Below are 17,311 nucleotides of genomic sequence, written 5' to 3' on the forward strand. Positions count from 1 at the left end.
CGCATGGTGGATCGACGGAGTCAGCTGGTTCTGTCCCCCACCAGCCTCCCGAACGAGACCTGCGGTGGCGGGGGGTGTGATAGCAAGGGGGTACTTCTCGCTTGAAATTGGTGGGGTTATCAATAGAGAAAAAGAAGCACAAGAAGGGGTAGGTGTCCCGATCCTGACTTCAAATTTTGAAGGGGTGGGTACGCCGTTTTCCGGAAATACCACCATGTTCGAGATCCTGGCAGAAGCCGCGTGGCAGAAGATCCTGAGCAAGTGAGGACAACTGTGTTGTGAAAACAACAAACACCAAACAAACAACTACAACAACAACTTGATCCTGCTCCTGCTCCTTCCCATGCTCCTATCCCACCATGGTTATTCTTCCTGTTCACCTGCTTGCTTTGTATCGTTGTAGTGCACGAACCAATCTCTTTCACCATATACCAACGTCTACTTCCTCTTCCATGTGCTTGCTCATCTACTTCAATCGATGTCTCTTCCTGCATCATTGTCATTTTGTTTTTTGGATATGTTGGCTTCTTTTTCTTTCCAATCCGATCACCTGAGCATCCCCGTTGTTTGTCTGCTCACGTCTTGATGGCTCCTTCCCATCCTGGAAGCAAATGAGCTCAATCCATGACTCTTTCTTGCAGTGTTAAGGGGCCATTGGGTAAGTTCTACAACGACTCCGGGGCATCTGATCCCATGGCCGGAGGACATCCTTGAACGTGACAAGCAAATCTGATGATATTTTCTCAATAAACTTTCTTTCCATCTCACAAAGCGATGTTCAAAGAAGCAGACAGCTTGTTGGAGATTTATTTTACGAAAAAATTCTTCTGCAATGGCGAACGTTGGATCTCACGAGGGTCTATTCTTGTGAGGAGCTGCGTTAACAGATATCATTTGCTTCCACCACCTTTCCTCTTTCAAAAGAACGTGCAGCCTTCCCATACCTCAGCGCTGGCAGCGACAGTCTTGGTATCTGCAAGGAACCTGTTGAATTCATGATTAGTTGCAAAGCCACCCTGATGGCTTTTCTCCTAGAATGCAGACCTGTCGTAGTCCTTGTAGAGAACTCGTTCGTATCCTTCACTCGGCAGATGCTTCCTGAGCACAAATGTGCTATGGAACTGCTGGGCAAATTCGACCATCTTCGAGATGTATGCGTCATTGCGAGGCAGCTTGAGGATGGCGATTCCTGCACCAGTTACTCTTGTCATCTCAGGCGGTTCGATCAGAACAGTAAACCTTTCAAGGCCGTACATGACATGAAATTCACTGCCCGGCATTGAGGACCCAGGCACAACATCTCTAGCTGCAGCTGAGTGAAGCTTCAGCTCGGGTGATACAGTTAGACAAAGATCACCTGCGGAATGTGCCATGGGGCGATCTCAAGATACGGCTCAACGTCGGAGATGGAGAAAGCCCCTGGTTTCCTAGTGTATAACGATCAATGACAAAGAAGAACAATGCGCATAATGTACGTGCTCTTCGCAGTTGACCCTCCTGTTCGGAACGGAGCGTGATTTTTCACCTGCTCGGCAGTTACATCATCTTCGTTATCACGCGACCTCCTTGACCTCGATTGCCTCGATGGTGCCATCGGGAAAAGTTACAATTGCATCGGGAGACGCTCCCATCAAAGGAATCGTCTGACCCCAGGAGACTTGACGGGATTTCAGGCATGCCACGTTATCCAAAGGCTGAGTTTCCAGCGGACACAATCCTATCTCGTGTACCACACCTCCAAGGCTCCCAAAGAAGTTCACAGCTGCCAGAATCGAAGTAGCTTCCTTCACGTTGCCAACAGATTCGTCAGAGCGTTTCTATCGTAACAAAGACATTTACTTGTGTGCTCCCCCATATCATTCTTGCCTGACCGACTGTCTGAACGTGGAATGTTGATCGCTGCACATTTCTAGGAAGCGGAGCATAATCATAGGGAAAAGTGGCTGTCGATGACGATGTCCAAACGTCATCGGCGCTACATGCCGCACAGACTATAGTAAGCCGGTAATATCAGAATCAAATTTGAAAAACCTGCTTGGCGAAAATGATCTGGCCGTTTCCGTCTGTAGCTTGGACCTTTGCTTTCCCCGGTGACGGCGTGCAGCTCCTTTGGATTGGAAGGACTTGGCTGGCTGCTCTTCCATTCTTTCCTGCTGCATCACATATGTCGACTTGACAAGATCCTGAAGGGTGCATGGCGTTGCGATTAAGTGTTGCCAGGCATCGAGGACCTTTTCAAAGTGAGCAGAACAACTGAAACGGTTGTCAGAACATTGGTACTCTACCTTATGATGACCAGACAAAGATCGTGGAATGTTCAACAACTTAGACGCCCACGGCTCGTAAAAGCCCAGAATGGACGCCATCCGACTTGCTCAGCGTCAGCTAAGGACTACTCGCACTTCTAAAACCTGGTCGTCAGTCGTCCGTTGTGGAGTAGAGCCCATTGTAATGAATCTTGTCGGAACCTATGAAAGTCTTGCGGACCATTCACAGCAACTTCTGAGGGATCTGGTAGCTCTTGAAACAGAGGATGAGCCCTCAAATCCTCCATGTCAACCTAAAGCATCTGTCACAGCTATTGCCTTGGCAATCTCAGAACACAACCGCTCTCCAAAGCAAATTAGGATAATTCCCGGACAATGGCCCGGTCCAAAGTCGATCATCTTGGCTTGCTTGAGATTTCCTGCTAGAACCCTTCTTTTCACGTCTTGAAGTTGAGCTCAACACCGTAGTTGTTGTGTTTGCGGAATTCGCCTCAGGATGGTCAGGCAATGCAGCGATCTGAATAGAATCGTCCGTCGACGCAAGGATATCCTCGTCAGAGAGGTGTTGGAACTTGAAGTTCTTCATGGGATTTATTGGAGCCGCTTCCTCAGATTCGCAGATTTCAGCCTGTACATCCGATCCCTTAGAGGTTGCTGGTAGTTGACAACCGTTGGCATGCTTCTGAAGTAGCTTCAAGCCCTTGAAATAATTGATTTGTACGTGCGGATTTTGTTTCATCGCTGTTCGTACAATCTGCTGATTATTTTTGTCGGGATTCAAACGTCGGGTAGCTTGTAAGATGGCAAGCAGGTCGTCTGGAAAAAAACTTCCATTCAGCCTCACGTTTTCTCTTGTACAACTCACCTGAATTCGTGGGGTCTCTGAGGGAAGCCTGCATTGCTGACTCCATTTTCTAACAAGATAATTCTTATGCGTGTGCTGCTGCAAAAATCTCTCTTTCACCTTGTGGAGGCTGAGACTTCTGACTTGGCCCGGCTGAAAGACACACAGGAAAGCCTCGCTTGAATCCACAACGATCAAAAGCACAAGAACTTGGTAACAGAAGTCAGTTTCTTCATATCAATTTATCACATGTTATTCTTGTGATGATCAGAAGGAAAATGTTTGCTGACTACGGCACTTTTCTCAAAGAATCGTACAAGATTCACTTCCGACCCTTCCATTCCTGTCCTAAATGTGTCCCGCGCATGCCCCGCCCCGCGATGCAAGTCACAGCCATCCCGCTTCTTTCTTTTCTTCTCATCGAATCCTCGGCATTCTTCTCTGCTGTCTCTCCCCCGCCATCGCTCTTACCCGCAAGTTTCATCTTCACGAAGCCATGACCATCGCTCTTTACAAGACTGCACAAAAAAAGAAGAGGGACAGCAAAGTTCTCCTAGGCTGGGAGATACGCCAAATGTCTCCTGTGTGCAAATCTGAAATATTGCTTTAAATTTCAAATTATAACGAAAATTCAAGGGCAACCCCACAAATGATTGAAACGACTCGTACGGGTCCTCTCCATGAAATATTACTAGGGGGTTGCCTTGCCTCACTGAAATCATGCAAAGGGGTGGGGTGATCAAGTAGGCTAGTTCAGAGGGGTAGTGGTCTGGTTGTTGGCCATGGCAGGTGGTGGGTTCAAGAAGGGAGTAATGGGGTAGTGGCGTGTCAGGTACTTCAGGATAAGGGTAGGCGGTCATATTATAGGGGATCAGGGCCAACAGGATAGGGTGGTGGTGGTGGTGGTGTAGATTGAAATTCTTCGGGGTGTAGAGAGTCAGCAATAAAGCATGGGTAAATTGAGTATGGTGGGTGGGTAGGAAACGATGTGGGTGGGTAGCTCCGTTTTATGGTGGGGTGAAGGAATGTTACAGTTGGGTAGGGTCAAACAGTGGGGTGGGGGTCATGTTTGGAAATGTATGAAAGTATGGTGGGGTACAGGTAAATAGTTGGAGGAAGAGGTTTGAAGCAGGGGAACGTTTCAGGGGTGGGGTGGTATGTGGAGCCCTAGGGGTGGAGTACCCTAGTGTGAATCATGGATGCTCGACATATGGAAAAGGTGGGTAGCAATCGCACCGTACCGGGGGTACCACAAGATTGTAACAGAAGGGGGTAGGGGTGGTTGGCTTTGTTCTTCAGGGAGGGTGGGTAGGGTAGGGACGCAAGCAGAGCACAGCATGCTGACCCGCTTCCGACCGGCAGCCGCCCGCATGGTGAGAAAAACTGAAGAGAACAGGCAGAGCATTGGAGAACCTGTTGTCCTTACAACTAGGACATGCTTGCTCCACGTTCTCAGTCTATCTGCAACTCATCTCGAACTTTCCCCCCTTGCAACTCAAACCTTGTGGCCCCTCCAGATTTCGTGCATGCCCTGTACTTGCTGCCGGTGCAAGATCACGAAATTGAATTTTTCGCATGAAGTTTGTATCGTGACATATAGGTTTCTGTTTACACCATGTCCATTGGTTCTCGAACGACCGCCAAAGTTGAAGGAACATGATGTGACGTATGCTTTCAGGTGTGCGGCAAGCATGCGAAAAAATTCATCAGGGCATTTTCGTCAGAAGCTGTTAGTTGCTACGATGATATATTTCTTTGCTGATGAAAGCTTGCAGAGCCTCAAGGATGTTTTCTCGGACAAAATTCCAAAGTGGCAGAAGGAGATCGCCGACATCAAATCCATGTACGGTGACAAGGTGCTGGGCACGTGCACGGTGGAGCAAGCGTACGGTGGGATGAGGAGCGTCAAGTCTCTTGTTTACGAGACATCTTTGCTGGATCCTGTTGAGGTTGGACTATCGCTCTCTGAGGAGACGAGGAGACTGATTGTGAGCCAGGGAATCCGATTTCGAGGGTATTCCATTCCCGAATGCCAGAAAGTTCTGCCTAAGGCTCCTGTGAGGATCGTGATTTGATTCATGGACTGTTCTAATCGTATTGTGATGAAGGGTGGTGAAGAACCTCTTCCTGAAGCGCTTCTATGGCTTCTGATGACGGGTGATGTTCCCACGGACTCCCAAGTGAAGGTACCGGTGGATCTCGGAAGGTTGAGTTGCATGCCGATTTCTTGAGGCAGAACCTCATCGATGACATGAATAAGAGGGCCGTCCTTCCTGAATGGATCGAGAAGACGTATGTCACGAAGAGCAACGATGTTTTTCTGAGCACCTGGGCAGGATTTTGAACTTTCCAAAGGACCTCCACCCCATGACCCAGTTTTCTATGGGAATCTTAGCCTGCCAGAAGGAGTCGCAGTTTGCAGCAGCGTACTGAGATGCGCTCTTGATGTCTCACACATGAACATGAACTTTTCAGATACCAGCGTGGTATCAAGAAATCGGAATACTGGACTTATTGCTTTGAGGACATGCTCACCTGCATTGCACGTCTGCCCCGAATTGCAGCCTTGATTTACAGAAATGTGTTCAAAGATGGAAAGATTACTCCCATGGTACTCTTTCCACACACGTTTGGAGGAATGGTGATTTGAATTTCTTGACAGGAAAACAAGTCCGACATGTCAGCAAACTTCTGCAAGATGCTCGGTAAATGGATCTTGATCGAAGGGGAAGGTGCAAGATCTGATTTCTTTGTCTTAGGATTTTCTGATGCAAACTTCATCGAGCTGATGCGTCTGTACCTGACTATCCACTCTGATCATGAGGGAGGCAATGTTTCTGCACACACCTGCCATTTGGTGGGCTCTGCCTTGTCCGACCCGTACCTTGCTCTTTCTGCGTCCATGAATGGACTGGCTGGTCCCTTGCACGGTATGAGAGATTTTGGATCTCTTGCTTGTCCTGTTGTCAAGTGATTGTTCTTCTGTAGGTCTTGCCAACCAGGAAGTCTTGCGTTTCATCAAACAATTCAAGGCAGACATGGGTTCAAAACAGATTACACCGGATTCAGTGAAAGAACAATGTTGGAAGGTGGATTGTGAGCCGCAGCTACATATTGAAGCATAATCCATCTGTAGGTGTTGAACAGTGGGCGTGTGATTCCAGGATACGGTCACGCTGTCTTGAGAAAAACGGATCCTCGCTTCACCTGCCAAGTAAGCATGAGGACATCATGGCGGCCAAGGTTGGCTCAGTTCGAATCTTTTGTCTAAGACATCTCTCAGGCGGAGTTTGCCAAGAAGCACATCAAGAATGACGAGTTGGTTGACCTTGTCAGCCTCATGTATGAGGTGATCCTTCCCCATGCCAAAGATGGACTCTGATCGTCCTTCAGGTGGCTCCCCAAGTCTTGACAGAGCATGGAAAGACCAAGAATCCATGGCCCAACGTTGATGCCCACAGTGGGGTGCTGTTGGTACACTATGGCTTGGTAAGGAATGCATGCTCTGCAAGACGAACATTGAGCTTTCGTATTAGACGGAAGAAAATTTCTACACGGTGATGTTCGGAGTGGGGCGAGCCCTTGGAGTTCTTCCCATGTTGACCATCAGGTATGTTCTGAATGCAAACCAAGATTGTTTTGTGATCGGGTGCAGTCGTGCTTTGGGATTCTCGTTGGAGCGACCAAAGTCTCTGACTACTGAGGCTATCAAGAAGTCAATGGAAATCATGTATCCTCACGGACACACTTAAACCGCGCTGCGTATGGTTGTATTGCCAAAGGGTTAATGATGATCGGCTCGTCAAAGCTCTAGAGCTCATAAATTATTGTGATTGTTTTCTCGCTTTGCGCGTTGTCTATTCCAATCTTGGCAACGAGAGCGGAACTCAATTTAGTGTCGATGCACATTAATGAAGATTGCTGAAAGTTTCTTTTGTACAATCAACTAGAAACATTCCTCGTCTAGAACTTGATTTCTTCTAGATCGTCGTCATCAAGAATGCTGGTCTTTCCTAGGTCGTCAACTCGAAACTTTGAAGCTTCTGCGGTCGTGCGCGGCTGAGCTTCCACCCGTGCATTCACCCCCTTGTTCGTCATGTGTATCCTCGGCATGACACTCTTGAGAGCGCTGCTCACTTTGCTACCAGCATTCTTAACGCCGTGAAGGCCCGAGTGATACCTTGTGGAGTCTTCGATGTAGACCTCACCCTCCTCGTCCTCCATCATCCCGACCTCATCTCCTCTAGACGTGTGGCTGGTGTTGAGATGCTTCAACTTGTCTCCGAGTTTCGCAATCGTCTGACGTCGCCTGCTGCCTTCCTGTCCAAGGATCGCTGTTGCAACACTTGTCGACAAGTGTTGCTCGCTGTTTTGCCTCATGGAATCGTTTTTCTCTTCTGTACAAGAGGAGGGAGTAAGGGTGGTAGGAAGGGGGCAGGGAGGGAGAATCATGAGAATTTACGTGTATGGTGCGGGGTTGGTAAGAGGAGGGAGGGTAGGCAGATACGCATTGGCAACAGGAAGTGGGTGAATCGAATTCAAAGCACCATACCTTTCGTCAATCCAAGGAACTTTCTTCGCCTATGGTTCACCTTGAGCAATTGTTTTGAGGTCTCAAGTATCATACCTGCTTCCATCCTTTCCTAGAAAAGCCAGAGAAAGCTTGGAATGGTCTTGAATAACATGTTCCCCCTTTTGACAAACGCGATTTCAGCTTGTTCAAAACAAAAGAAGAATTTGAAATGGGATCAAGCAAACCAAGAGATGACAGAGATAGAAAGGATATCCTGACAGATATATCTTGATACCATGAAAGATTGTACCTTGCATGCACAGTTGCCGAGCAACGGAAGCGGACAAAACATTAAAACAACACAAAACAAAAGGGGGCACAACAGCGAAGAGCGTGGCATGACATCAGAATACAGGTTAACACGTTGATACGAGAGATATCGAGTGTCTTCACATCAGCATCATCAGCATGCTTCATTCTGCTGCTCCTCTTCTCTTCCCTCCACCACTCAACACCCCATCGGGCTTACCTCTCCATGTTGCGCCATCGTACCAGGTGTAATAGCGGATGTTGGCAGACCAGGGGACAAACCACCCCCCACCCTGCCCCCACCCTGCCCCCACCCTGCCCCCACCCTGCCCCCACCCCTCGGTGTACCAAATAGACACCTCGTGAACTATTTTTCCCCACCCCCTGCACCCCCTCACCCTAGACTTTTCCAGATATTTTCCGTTTTACCTGTACCCTTGTAGTCCAGATTTACTGAAATGTACCCCTTATTGGTATACCCACCCCCCAAGAAGACTCACAGTGTCAAACCAATGACCCAGGCTTCGTCAACAACCTTACCCCTTCCCAAAAATGGTTTGACCACCAATGGCGTACGACGGACAAGAGAGGCGGAGGAGGGCGAGGGGCGAGGAGACACCTGGACGACATGTGGAGGTAAGGCAACGAAGCTTGATGGCCTTGTTGAGATAGAGACTCTCGCTCGCTCACGGTTGGTTCACTCATCCTTACAAGCCAAGGGCCATTGGTTTATGCCGAATGAGATTCTGCAAGACGTTCTTTACTCTCAAGCATCATCAGATTTCACTTTCAAGGAAGACCATGAGATATCTCCTAGCCCGGGGATCTGTTGCAACGAAACCAAGTCATACAAAATGTTAGAAATACGGCAGGAAATGCACAACATTCGACCGCATACCAGCGCGAACATACATGCAGAGTTCTGCTCCGCGATGGCCGATGCTGCTAGGGAGAAGGTGTATCAGGACGCGATGAACGAGCTGCATGAGGTGATCATCCAACACAAGAACGACAACTTAGAGCGCAGTATGACCCCATTTGAAGTTGAAAGCACCCACCGAATAACTTTGACCCCCGAGTCATCACCGGAGATTCCTCCGTCCAACGAGACCGAGGATGAGATTCAGGAGGTGGACGATAAGTACAGGATCTTTCGTACAGAGTCTCCTTTGAGACACATCGGCTTCAAAGAGCTCACTCCCGTGACCTACGTCCCGCCGCCGCTGCTGCAGGTCCTTTCTCCCCAGGCATCGTTCCGCGCAGGACCGCAGCAGCTTCTCAGTACGATAGAAATTCAGCCAATAAATCTCCTTGAGGAGAAGAAAGCAGCTGAGGAGGAACAAGTTGCTCCGACGGAGCTTGTCCAAACCTTCAGTCGAGTGATGAAGGTCAGGAGCGATAATTTGATAAATGTGAGCTTAACTCTCTGTGCATTTTCTTATAGTTTCTGACATCATGACCTTGTTCAAACAACAGGACACTGGCAGCTTGTTTGAGGCTATTCAGAATGAAGATACACGCCGAGTATTCTGACAAAATCTATCTTGTGGGTAATTGATTGGCGTCTATTAGGTGAAAGACCTAATAACACATGGAGTTGATTTGCATTCAACCTATGGACTGGTAATTCCTATCCTAATCATATGACCAGTGTCCTATTTGATGGTTTCCTGGTATTCTTGTACATCTCTGTGTCATATTCGCGCACACAGATCGTTGACTTGCGATCCGCTAGTACAACTGCACTGCATTGCACAAAGCTTCAGGGATTGGATGTCTAGAGATTACAAAACTTCTGCTCGAACGTGGGGCCAACATCAATGCACGGGATTGCTCAGACCAAACTCCTCTTGATTGGTTAGATACACTTGCACTGTCACATATCGACATTGATCCTCGATCAGGGCTTGTATGGGGCTGGGATGTGAATTTGATGGAAAGGATAGCCGCTACAAGCCATTGTATCCTCTCTTTCTCAATGTCTTGCTGATCTTGTGACATGTGGTGCTGTAGATCGAGAACAGAAGTTGGTCGAAGCTTTGTTGACGGACTAGGAGTGAGCCACAGTTCGCCTGAATTCAACTGTCCTTACGTACTTGTATAAGGTCCAAACAAGATTGAACAACTTTCGGAGAGCCAATATTAGTGCTGTGAGATTTGCAAGTCATGAACTCTCTGTCTCATTGTTTGAGAGCAGATTAGTGATACTGGGAGGGGTTACGTTGAAGCCGCCACTCTCAAAGGTTTCTATTACATAATCGCATGTGGGAAGGTGATTTATCTTGTCTGTTCAATCTTGTGCTAAAAATTACCGTCGTGCAGATTGATCAAATCGTCAATCAGTTCACGCCGGGGATGACACTTGATGAATACATGTAGTACTTTTCTCTCTCACTTTCTTTATGCCCCATGCAACACACTGCAATGACATCTTGCCGTGAAAACTAGAAAACTAAATTTCCCCGTCGTGCATCGTAAATCTGAAGCAGAAAGGTGATGCAGGGTAAAAGAAACAAATTCTGGCTGATTTGAATGAGCAGATGGGTTGCGAAACTGTTCACCATCGCCGAGCTTCGGCGAGGAGGAGGTCTCCGACAGCTTGAGCTTCACTTGCTCGAGAGGGCAGAGGCCCTTGTACAGAGACTCCTTGCGGGCTCATGGTAGACGAGAGCTTTCCCCCTTGCCTGTCTCCTGACTTTCACCACTTGATTCTCTCCTCCTCTCTTAGCCTTATACTGATTTGCACGAGTGACACAATCACAGGAGCAAGAAAATGAAGATCCCTGCGAGGCAACGGGGAAAGCAGCTCCAGTAATCTCTACTGTTGTGCACGGTCTAATCCGTAATGATTACTTCTCAGATATGCCATCGTAAGGATGAAGAACCTACTTTCTTCTGAACATGTCTGTCACGTGCACATGATCTCTCAGTGAGACAAACTTAACTATTCTCTGACCAAGCCTGATTGTCGCTTCTTTCCAGGTTTGAAGAAGAGATGAGAGACATCGAATTAGAGCCTATGGTTCGTCATTATGAGAGATGGTGCGATGTGGCTAGTGCTTCAGATCTCCGAAATTCAAGATGTTCGATAATGTAAATGTATAATAAAAATGTTGTAAACAGCTATTTTCTATCATGAGATCAAGGGCAAAATCCGTTTTGGCAATGAAAGTCGTAACTCAAGAAAAATCAAGATCAGAATTACGCAATGAAATACGAGTAGAAATGGTTTGATGAACGTGAATGCTTGGGTGATGCACAAGCCGATTGCACCTGATTCTGTCAACGACTCAAAGGCTCGCACCTCCGTTGTGGACGATGAAGATTCGGAAGTTGTAAATTCCCTTAAAACAGCAGAATTCTTCTCTGGAGTAGATTGTTGACTGATCTCTGAAAGATCTTCTTGAAGAATATTCTTCGACTCATTGAAAAGTTGCTTTCTTGCCTTCTTGAGGCGCTTGGCATCTAACGCTTGACCAAGGTTCCGTGCAATTCTTTGTCTTTCACTTTCTTGCATGGATTCAAGAACTGATTTTTCCTTCAAAAAGCCATGAGATTCAGTAAGTGATCAAGATGCTTTACCTTCTCGTGCGTGGAAATCAGCTCCATTCGATAGGCCTTCTGATCATCTGTCGGAATCACAATGCCTTTGTCAACTTTGTAATACACCCCATCCCTGAGGTCAAGTTGATCATTAAACTTGCATTCTTCGAGGGAATCGGACTGTTGTTTGCCATCCATCGATTTTTCATCATTGTCTGCCAAAGAGAGCGTTGTGAACTCGGAGAGTAGCAACATTGCATCGTCATCATATTCATCCATTGATGTCAGAAGCTTTCCATCTCCAACATTGCATGCTACTTCTTCATGTACCGCAACGAATTCTTCGGATTTCTGCATGACAAAGTTGTCGAGCTTGCGGGGCAGCTTCCATGTGACCACCGACGGCAGCATTGGACCACAAACTTTTTGGCGGGCTCGGTCAATCTGTCCAATAAAACCACCCCACCCCTCCAAGTATCAATGAATACCCCTACCCCTCTAGTATCGACAAGCGAGGAAATGCAGCGAGCTCGCGGCGCGAGCAGGGATGCCAGGAAGAAGATCAGGTGGTGGGTGAAGGGGAGCAGGGGGAGGAGAGGGGCGGGGGGATGTAAGGAAACAAAAAATACATTGATTGCATGTTATTTGTTGTATATTTTCCATCCTCAACGCTTCTTCCTGCGCTGCCTCCGAGAATCTGGGCAGTGTTAAACTCAAAGAGCATCGATATCCCATGATTCATGTACCTGCACTGTCAAGGTTCAGCTCATGACCCTTCTCCTTCAGATGGCAGAATCTGCTCGATTTTCAGCTTCTTGCGAATGAGCAATAGCGCACGACAGTTTGTTCCTTGATTTGAAAGAGAGCTTGCAGACATTGCATGAGTATGCCGCACCCTTGTCCTCCTTCTAAAGCAAGTGTCATCACAACAGGAAGTAATCATCTGCATTTACCGCAGATGAGTCCTCAGCTGTTTGGATGGCGGGTTTTCTCTTCGCAGGTTTTCCTATCGAGCAATATTCAGGTCTTAGTGAACCAAGTGATCTCCCCACAGACGTTTGTTCGCCGCTTCAGCCCTCATAGGCAGCACCGACTGAGCATCTTCAGAGTGGCTCGGGTCAATCGCTGCGTTGTCGGACAACTGCGAATCTGTTGGCAGTGTCTCGTTTGCTTCTCTCCCCGGTGAGCTTCCACGTTCTCGGATCTGCGATGTTGAGTGCTTTGCCGTCTGCAGTTCCTGCAAGCACGAACTCCCTTGGACAGATTCTTGTGCGTCAAGAATCAAAGTTGAGATCTGATCGGCCACTTGTTCCAGGCCTGGAGATATCGGTCTTTCAACACCATCTTGACTGATTCCCGATTCCTTTGTGCGATTCAAGGTTTCAACTTGACCTTTGGTTTTCTCTCCCTGAACCACTTTTTCCTGCTGCTTCTTCTTCGATTTTTTCATGGCTTTTCTTTCTTTTTCCTGAAACTCACATCAAATAGTGAAACACTTCATCTGGAATTGTATCCTCATGTGACGATACCTCCATTAGAAAGTTGTTCAACATACTGTCCAGAATAGCCTGATAATCCGCGTCGAAGTAATCTACACGTGCGGTTTCATTCGTCCTTTCTGGCTTCTCCTCAGGTTTCACTTTCTGTTTCTGGACTGAAGATGATTAAATCAAGTATCAGGATTCAGGGCAGGTGGGAACGGAAGAGTACCCTTTTGAGGTTTCGCCTTGGCTTTTGAGAGCTCATGGATGAAAACTCGCGGATCTTGCTGGATTGCCAATTCTCTCAGCCAAGTCCTGAAGCACTATTTGATGTACCTGATAAACGATTCCAACGACATGCCTCACCTGTTGTTGAACTCTTGATCAGTGCTTTGAAATCAAATCGGCTGAGCAACCTTTTCATTGTAATTTTTCTGGGCGTTGAACATTTCTCTCCTTTCGTTGAAAGCAGTGAGTATTCATCTCATTCCATTTGCTCGTTAGAGATGGACCTGTTCTCTTCATCCATCCTCCGTCTCATCCATCTGTTTTCAGCATTCTTGGTGTTCCATTTGGCCTTTTCCTGGAAGTTCTGAACAGCAAACTTTGCAGTGAACATCCGCGAACATCGACTTGGAGTTCTCACCCTTTCGGTTGTAAAAGCATTCCAAAAGGAGTAAAACTTTTGCACATGACCATAGGGTGAGGTTGAGTTCCCAAACGAAGGATAGCTCCGTTGGTTCATGTTTTCACTGGTCTTCCGCTTCTCAAGATCCACGATCTGTTGGAAGAAATTCCTGCCCGATGCGCATACAAACATCAATCAATCTGCGGGCATGGATCAAACACTGACCGATAGACTTCGTAGAATCCCCATGCTCCATCATGAAATCCATCAAATGCGGAGGGGCTGGGACATGGGATGGAATCCATGGTGAGCAACTCTACTTTAGAATACTTAGACAATCCAACGCACACCTGCAAAACTTATCGAAGTCCGAATCCTCTTCTTGTGACAACTCATTCATATCATTATCACTGATTATTCAGACTAGTCAGCCGGTCGGAGAGAGACAGTAAACAACCACGATGATCGTTTACCTCCTTTCCCTGTCTTTCAACTTGGAATCGTACCATGCTCGTTCTTGCTCGTCATTGAGAACCTCATACGCATGTTGGCTACAATTGAACATGTGACATTACAAGCTTGTATCACAATCATGGATCAAAGTTACATTTCTTTGAATCTTATCGCTGCTTGCTCTTGCTCCTCAAGGTTCTTGTCTGGATGCAGCCGCCTCGCACAAGAAAGATAGGCTTGTCTGATCTACACGTGAAAACAATCATTCAAGTAATGAAGAGGAACGATCAGCCTTGGCTGCCCATCTTATCCACGTTGCGTGTCTCTCACCTCCTGTTGCGTGCAGTGTCTGGACAGTCCAAGGAGGGCATACAGGTCTTGGCCTTCTCCTCCTCTCAGCCGCCACCTCATGGCAAGCAGACGAGCCGCAAGCTTGTTTGCATTGTATGTTGTTGCATGCACGGCCAAATCTGTGCTGCTTCTGCCCGCCCCCCATGTCACCAACATCGCAAGCGCTATCGCACATCTTGCCATGCCCCGATGGATCGGAATCTGGAACACATCTGGAACACATCTGGAACACATCTGGAACACATCTGGAACACATCTGGAACACATCTGGAACACATCTGGAACACACCTGATATTGACGGTTTCAATGTAACGGACTCAATCTGGTTATAGCATAGAGCCGCGTCAGCGGGAAAAATGTGGTTGGGAAGAATTGGGAGAACGTGTAGCCGGTGGAGTAGGAGAACAAGTAGGAGAGGACAGGAGAGGAGAGTAGGTAGAGGAGCAGAGCAGAGCATGAAGTGCTGAGGTCAAGAATTTGAATTGTGATCAAAAAAAAGGTGAATGGTATCAGAACGTTCAGTTTCACTGGCGAGCGAACGAAGTTGTAATCGAAGATGATACGACAGTTGGATCTGACCGGATGTCTTCCAGATGGACGTTGCGAGGACTGCTTTGAGATCGGCAGCAGCAATGGAGTCGATACCGGGATCGAACGGAGGAGCCGCTGCGGCCATTTCCAAGTTAGCCCCCCACGTCGATGTGCAAGAGCTGCAGAGGATAGGAGCTCAGTGGACGAGCAAGATAGCAGAAGTGACCAAGGAAAGCTTCTCGGTAGATCACTGCAGCATGTTAGCGAACGTTGGCTGAGTTGTTGTTTGTTGTCTCAGTCGCTCATGAGCTCAAACTGGGACCCCCTTGGCCCGCCTGTGGTTGGAGCTAGCGGGCCCGTGGCTAGAGCGGCGAGTCAGGTGTACGAGGCTACCTTCACGTTCCACAAGGAGGTGAGGAAACGTTCTCACGTGATATCCCCTCTGTGTGTGTTTGTGTGTTTGTGTGTTTGTGTGTGGTACATGGTCGCGTGTATCCTGATGAGATCTTGTTGTCGAGTCCGTTTACTTCGCGTACTGAAGTAGATTCGAAGGTGACGAACGAGGCCAACGCAATGGTGAAGAACTACGAGAAGAGATGCTCCCGGTGAAGCTTCGGGATGCTCGTCCACGACCGCAGGTCTGATCCAACATGTCAGGTACGAAGTTCAGCTGAAAGAGGCAGAAGCAAGTTTGGAGAAGTGCAAAGGTTTGCGACCTCAGCTTTACATGCCATGCATTGACACACGATGCAGCTGAATCAGAAACTTGTGCCGAGAAAGCGAAGAGCATCTCCAAGGTAAAACTTCACAGGGGAACAGAGGACGAGGCTGAGGTCGGGGAGCTTGGGAAAAGGAATGGGAGGAGGAGGGAGGGAGGGAGAGGAGGAGGAGGAGGAGGAGAAGGAGGAGGAGGAGGAGGAGGAGCACGACGACGAGGAAGAAAGAAATGAGTATATACTCAATCTTCTGCAGGTGAATGATGAGATCAGAAGCGCGTGCAAGGCGATCCAGGTGAGCTCGATCCTTCGTTGTCTCTTCGCAAGTTGAACCACTTGACAGTCTGCGTTGGAGTGCGATGCAAGCATCGAGGCGGAACGATCGAAAGATGTAACGAAGACCTGCTCCTGCTCCTTCTCCTGCTCCTCCTCCTCCTCCTCCCAGTCGCCTGTTCCGCATCTTATTTCACGCCCCCAAGCCACCCCTTTCACTTCTCTCTTCTTTCTCGCAAATCATCCCTTCTCCTCTTTTCTCAAGACTCTCTTCCTCCTCGAGTCCCATGGCACTCACTGCTCCTCAGGTCGCCGCTCGTGCCAAAGTGATGATGGAGGAGAAGGAGAAATTTGTGAGGAACCTTATCATGCTCGTCGAACCGAGGCAGGGGGGGAAAACTTATGGAGCGCGGCAGGTTGCGGAGATCAACAAGAAGAGGGAGGCGATTGAAGTTGAGAGCAAGGAGAAGGAAGCTGAGCTTGTTGAGAAGTGAGATACTCCTCCTCCTCCTCTCCTTCTCCTGCTTCTTCTCTTTCTCCTTCTCCTTTCTCTCTGATCTTCCTCCTCTCTCCTCTGCTCCTTCTCCAATGCACTCGCCTTGTCTCAGTTACTCCAACATCTTACTCCACGTTCTCTGTCCTGACATCCTTCAAATCCAGGTACAAGAAGGAAGGAACCGAGGGATTTGTATGAGGCATAGCAAACCCTGAAACCTAAACCTTCCCCCTCCCGCCCTCCCACGTTTCCTCCTCTCCTCCTTCTCTCGCCTCTCTCCCCCCTCCTCCATCATGCTTCTCCTTCCGCACACGAGGCGAGAGATAGATAAACTTCGACCTTCACCTTCACCCATTTGCATGTCCTCTCCTCAACAAGTTCGACCTCGACCGCATCGCTGCTGTCCCGCTCCCTCCACTCTGTAGCGACTCAACGGCCAGGTAGGGAGGACGCGTCATGCTGCTGGCGCTGCTGGAGCAGGAAAAGCTCATGGCGCTGACCGGCAGCTCTAGCTTTCCCCTTACAAGAAGGTTCACTCTGCGAGGGAGAGTGAGGGAGGGGTCGAAGGGGAGTTGGCATGAACAGTGAGAGAAAGGACGAGACGGGGGGACGGGGGAGAGATCAGGAGCGATGGAGGAGAGGGAGAGGAGGAAGGGAGGAGGAGAGGGAAGGGAGGGGATCCACATACCTCTGCAGCTTCTCCAGAGGGAGAGGACAGAGTAGGTAGAGCGTCCTCCTCGAGGGGTTGACTGCACGGACTAATCCGACGCCCAGGCACGCGCCATGCTGCCTCGAAGAAGAGGAGGAGCCGTTTGCGACGCAGAGGCCAACGAGCGTGGCGTTGATGGCAACGAGGACCTGGAGGAGGAGGAAGGTAAGACTGAGGGATACGTGAAGCAGTAAGG

General features: G+C 48.4%; 7 protein-coding genes across 7 annotated transcripts; 3 read left to right on the forward strand and 4 right to left on the reverse strand.

Moving 5' to 3' along the window:
• Window positions 1–1,225: 1,225 nt before the first annotated feature.
• On the reverse strand, window positions 1,226–2,760 carry GUITHDRAFT_87414 (hypothetical protein; the record flags this gene model as incomplete). The annotated part of the gene is made up of 9 exons (XM_005831412.1): window positions 2,608–2,760; window positions 2,412–2,560; window positions 2,286–2,370; window positions 2,032–2,231; window positions 1,840–1,975; window positions 1,572–1,784; window positions 1,494–1,525; window positions 1,358–1,427; window positions 1,226–1,312 (listed from the first exon to the last, which is right to left on the reverse strand). Exons 2-9 carry the CDS (start codon window positions 2,552–2,554, stop codon window positions 1,226–1,228), a joined length of 966 nt encoding a protein of 321 aa, XP_005831469.1. The 5' UTR covers window positions 2,555–2,560; window positions 2,608–2,760.
• Window positions 2,761–4,434: 1,674 nt separating this feature from the next.
• GUITHDRAFT_87417 (hypothetical protein) lies at window positions 4,435–7,042 on the forward strand. The gene is made up of 16 exons (XM_005831413.1): window positions 4,435–4,484; window positions 4,790–4,840; window positions 4,887–5,060; window positions 5,109–5,168; window positions 5,220–5,297; window positions 5,348–5,403; window positions 5,448–5,537; window positions 5,587–5,722; window positions 5,774–5,816; window positions 5,871–6,041; window positions 6,100–6,200; window positions 6,248–6,325; window positions 6,395–6,460; window positions 6,505–6,600; window positions 6,648–6,721; window positions 6,767–7,042. Exons 1-16 carry the CDS (start codon window positions 4,449–4,451, stop codon window positions 6,861–6,863), a joined length of 1,407 nt encoding a protein of 468 aa, XP_005831470.1. The 5' UTR covers window positions 4,435–4,448; the 3' UTR covers window positions 6,864–7,042.
• On the reverse strand, window positions 7,036–8,182 carry GUITHDRAFT_152978 (hypothetical protein; the record flags this gene model as incomplete). Its single annotated transcript, XM_005831414.1, has 3 exons — window positions 8,154–8,182; window positions 7,739–7,803; window positions 7,036–7,692 (listed from the first exon to the last, which is right to left on the reverse strand). A coding segment is annotated over exon 3 (286 nt), but the record flags the coding sequence as incomplete, so codon positions are not given.
• Window positions 8,183–8,865: 683 nt separating this feature from the next.
• On the forward strand, window positions 8,866–9,466 carry GUITHDRAFT_139731 (hypothetical protein; the record flags this gene model as incomplete). The annotated part of the gene is made up of 2 exons (XM_005831415.1): window positions 8,866–9,321; window positions 9,410–9,466. The coding sequence occupies 2 exons, from the start codon at window positions 8,866–8,868 to the stop codon at window positions 9,464–9,466; spliced, it is 513 nt and encodes a 170-aa protein (XP_005831472.1).
• A 1,932-nt stretch (window positions 9,467–11,398) lies between these two features.
• On the reverse strand, window positions 11,399–11,887 carry GUITHDRAFT_109613 (hypothetical protein; the record flags this gene model as incomplete). The annotated part of the gene is made up of 2 exons (XM_005831416.1): window positions 11,399–11,461; window positions 11,516–11,887. The coding sequence occupies 2 exons, from the start codon at window positions 11,885–11,887 to the stop codon at window positions 11,399–11,401; spliced, it is 435 nt and encodes a 144-aa protein (XP_005831473.1).
• A 371-nt stretch (window positions 11,888–12,258) lies between these two features.
• Window positions 12,259–13,890, reverse strand: GUITHDRAFT_139732 (hypothetical protein; the record flags this gene model as incomplete). Its single annotated transcript, XM_005831417.1, has 8 exons — window positions 12,259–12,384; window positions 12,430–12,482; window positions 12,869–12,944; window positions 13,006–13,130; window positions 13,187–13,272; window positions 13,470–13,540; window positions 13,604–13,754; window positions 13,811–13,890. 8 exons carry the CDS (start codon window positions 13,888–13,890, stop codon window positions 12,259–12,261), a joined length of 768 nt encoding a protein of 255 aa, XP_005831474.1.
• Window positions 13,891–14,981: 1,091 nt separating this feature from the next.
• On the forward strand, window positions 14,982–16,626 carry GUITHDRAFT_152979 (hypothetical protein; the record flags this gene model as incomplete). The annotated part of the gene is made up of 10 exons (XM_005831418.1): window positions 14,982–15,163; window positions 15,220–15,333; window positions 15,474–15,526; window positions 15,579–15,628; window positions 15,675–15,718; window positions 15,894–15,932; window positions 15,981–16,028; window positions 16,219–16,263; window positions 16,327–16,400; window positions 16,571–16,626. Coding segments are annotated over 10 exons (683 nt in total), but the record flags the coding sequence as incomplete, so codon positions are not given.
• Between the last annotated feature and the right edge of the window lie 685 nt (window positions 16,627–17,311).

Source organism: Guillardia theta (genome assembly GCF_000315625.1).
Source record: "Guillardia theta CCMP2712 unplaced genomic scaffold GUITHscaffold_40, whole genome shotgun sequence".
In the NCBI taxonomy this organism is placed as follows: domain Eukaryota; class Cryptophyceae; order Pyrenomonadales; family Geminigeraceae; genus Guillardia; species Guillardia theta.

What these genes read in the sequence shown, in the direction of transcription:
- GUITHDRAFT_87417 (XM_005831413.1), top strand. Translation starts at nt 4,449, where the DNA reads ATGCTGACCCGCTTCCGACCGGCAGCCGCCCGCATG. An exon ending in GACCGGCAGCCGCCCGCATG is followed by an intron (nt 4,485 to 4,789) that starts GTGAGAAAAACT and finishes GTATGCTTTCAG; the next exon opens with GTGTGCGGCAAGCATGCGAA. An exon ending in CTTCCCATGTTGACCATCAG is followed by an intron (nt 6,722 to 6,766) that starts GTATGTTCTGAA and finishes GATCGGGTGCAG; the next exon opens with TCGTGCTTTGGGATTCTCGT.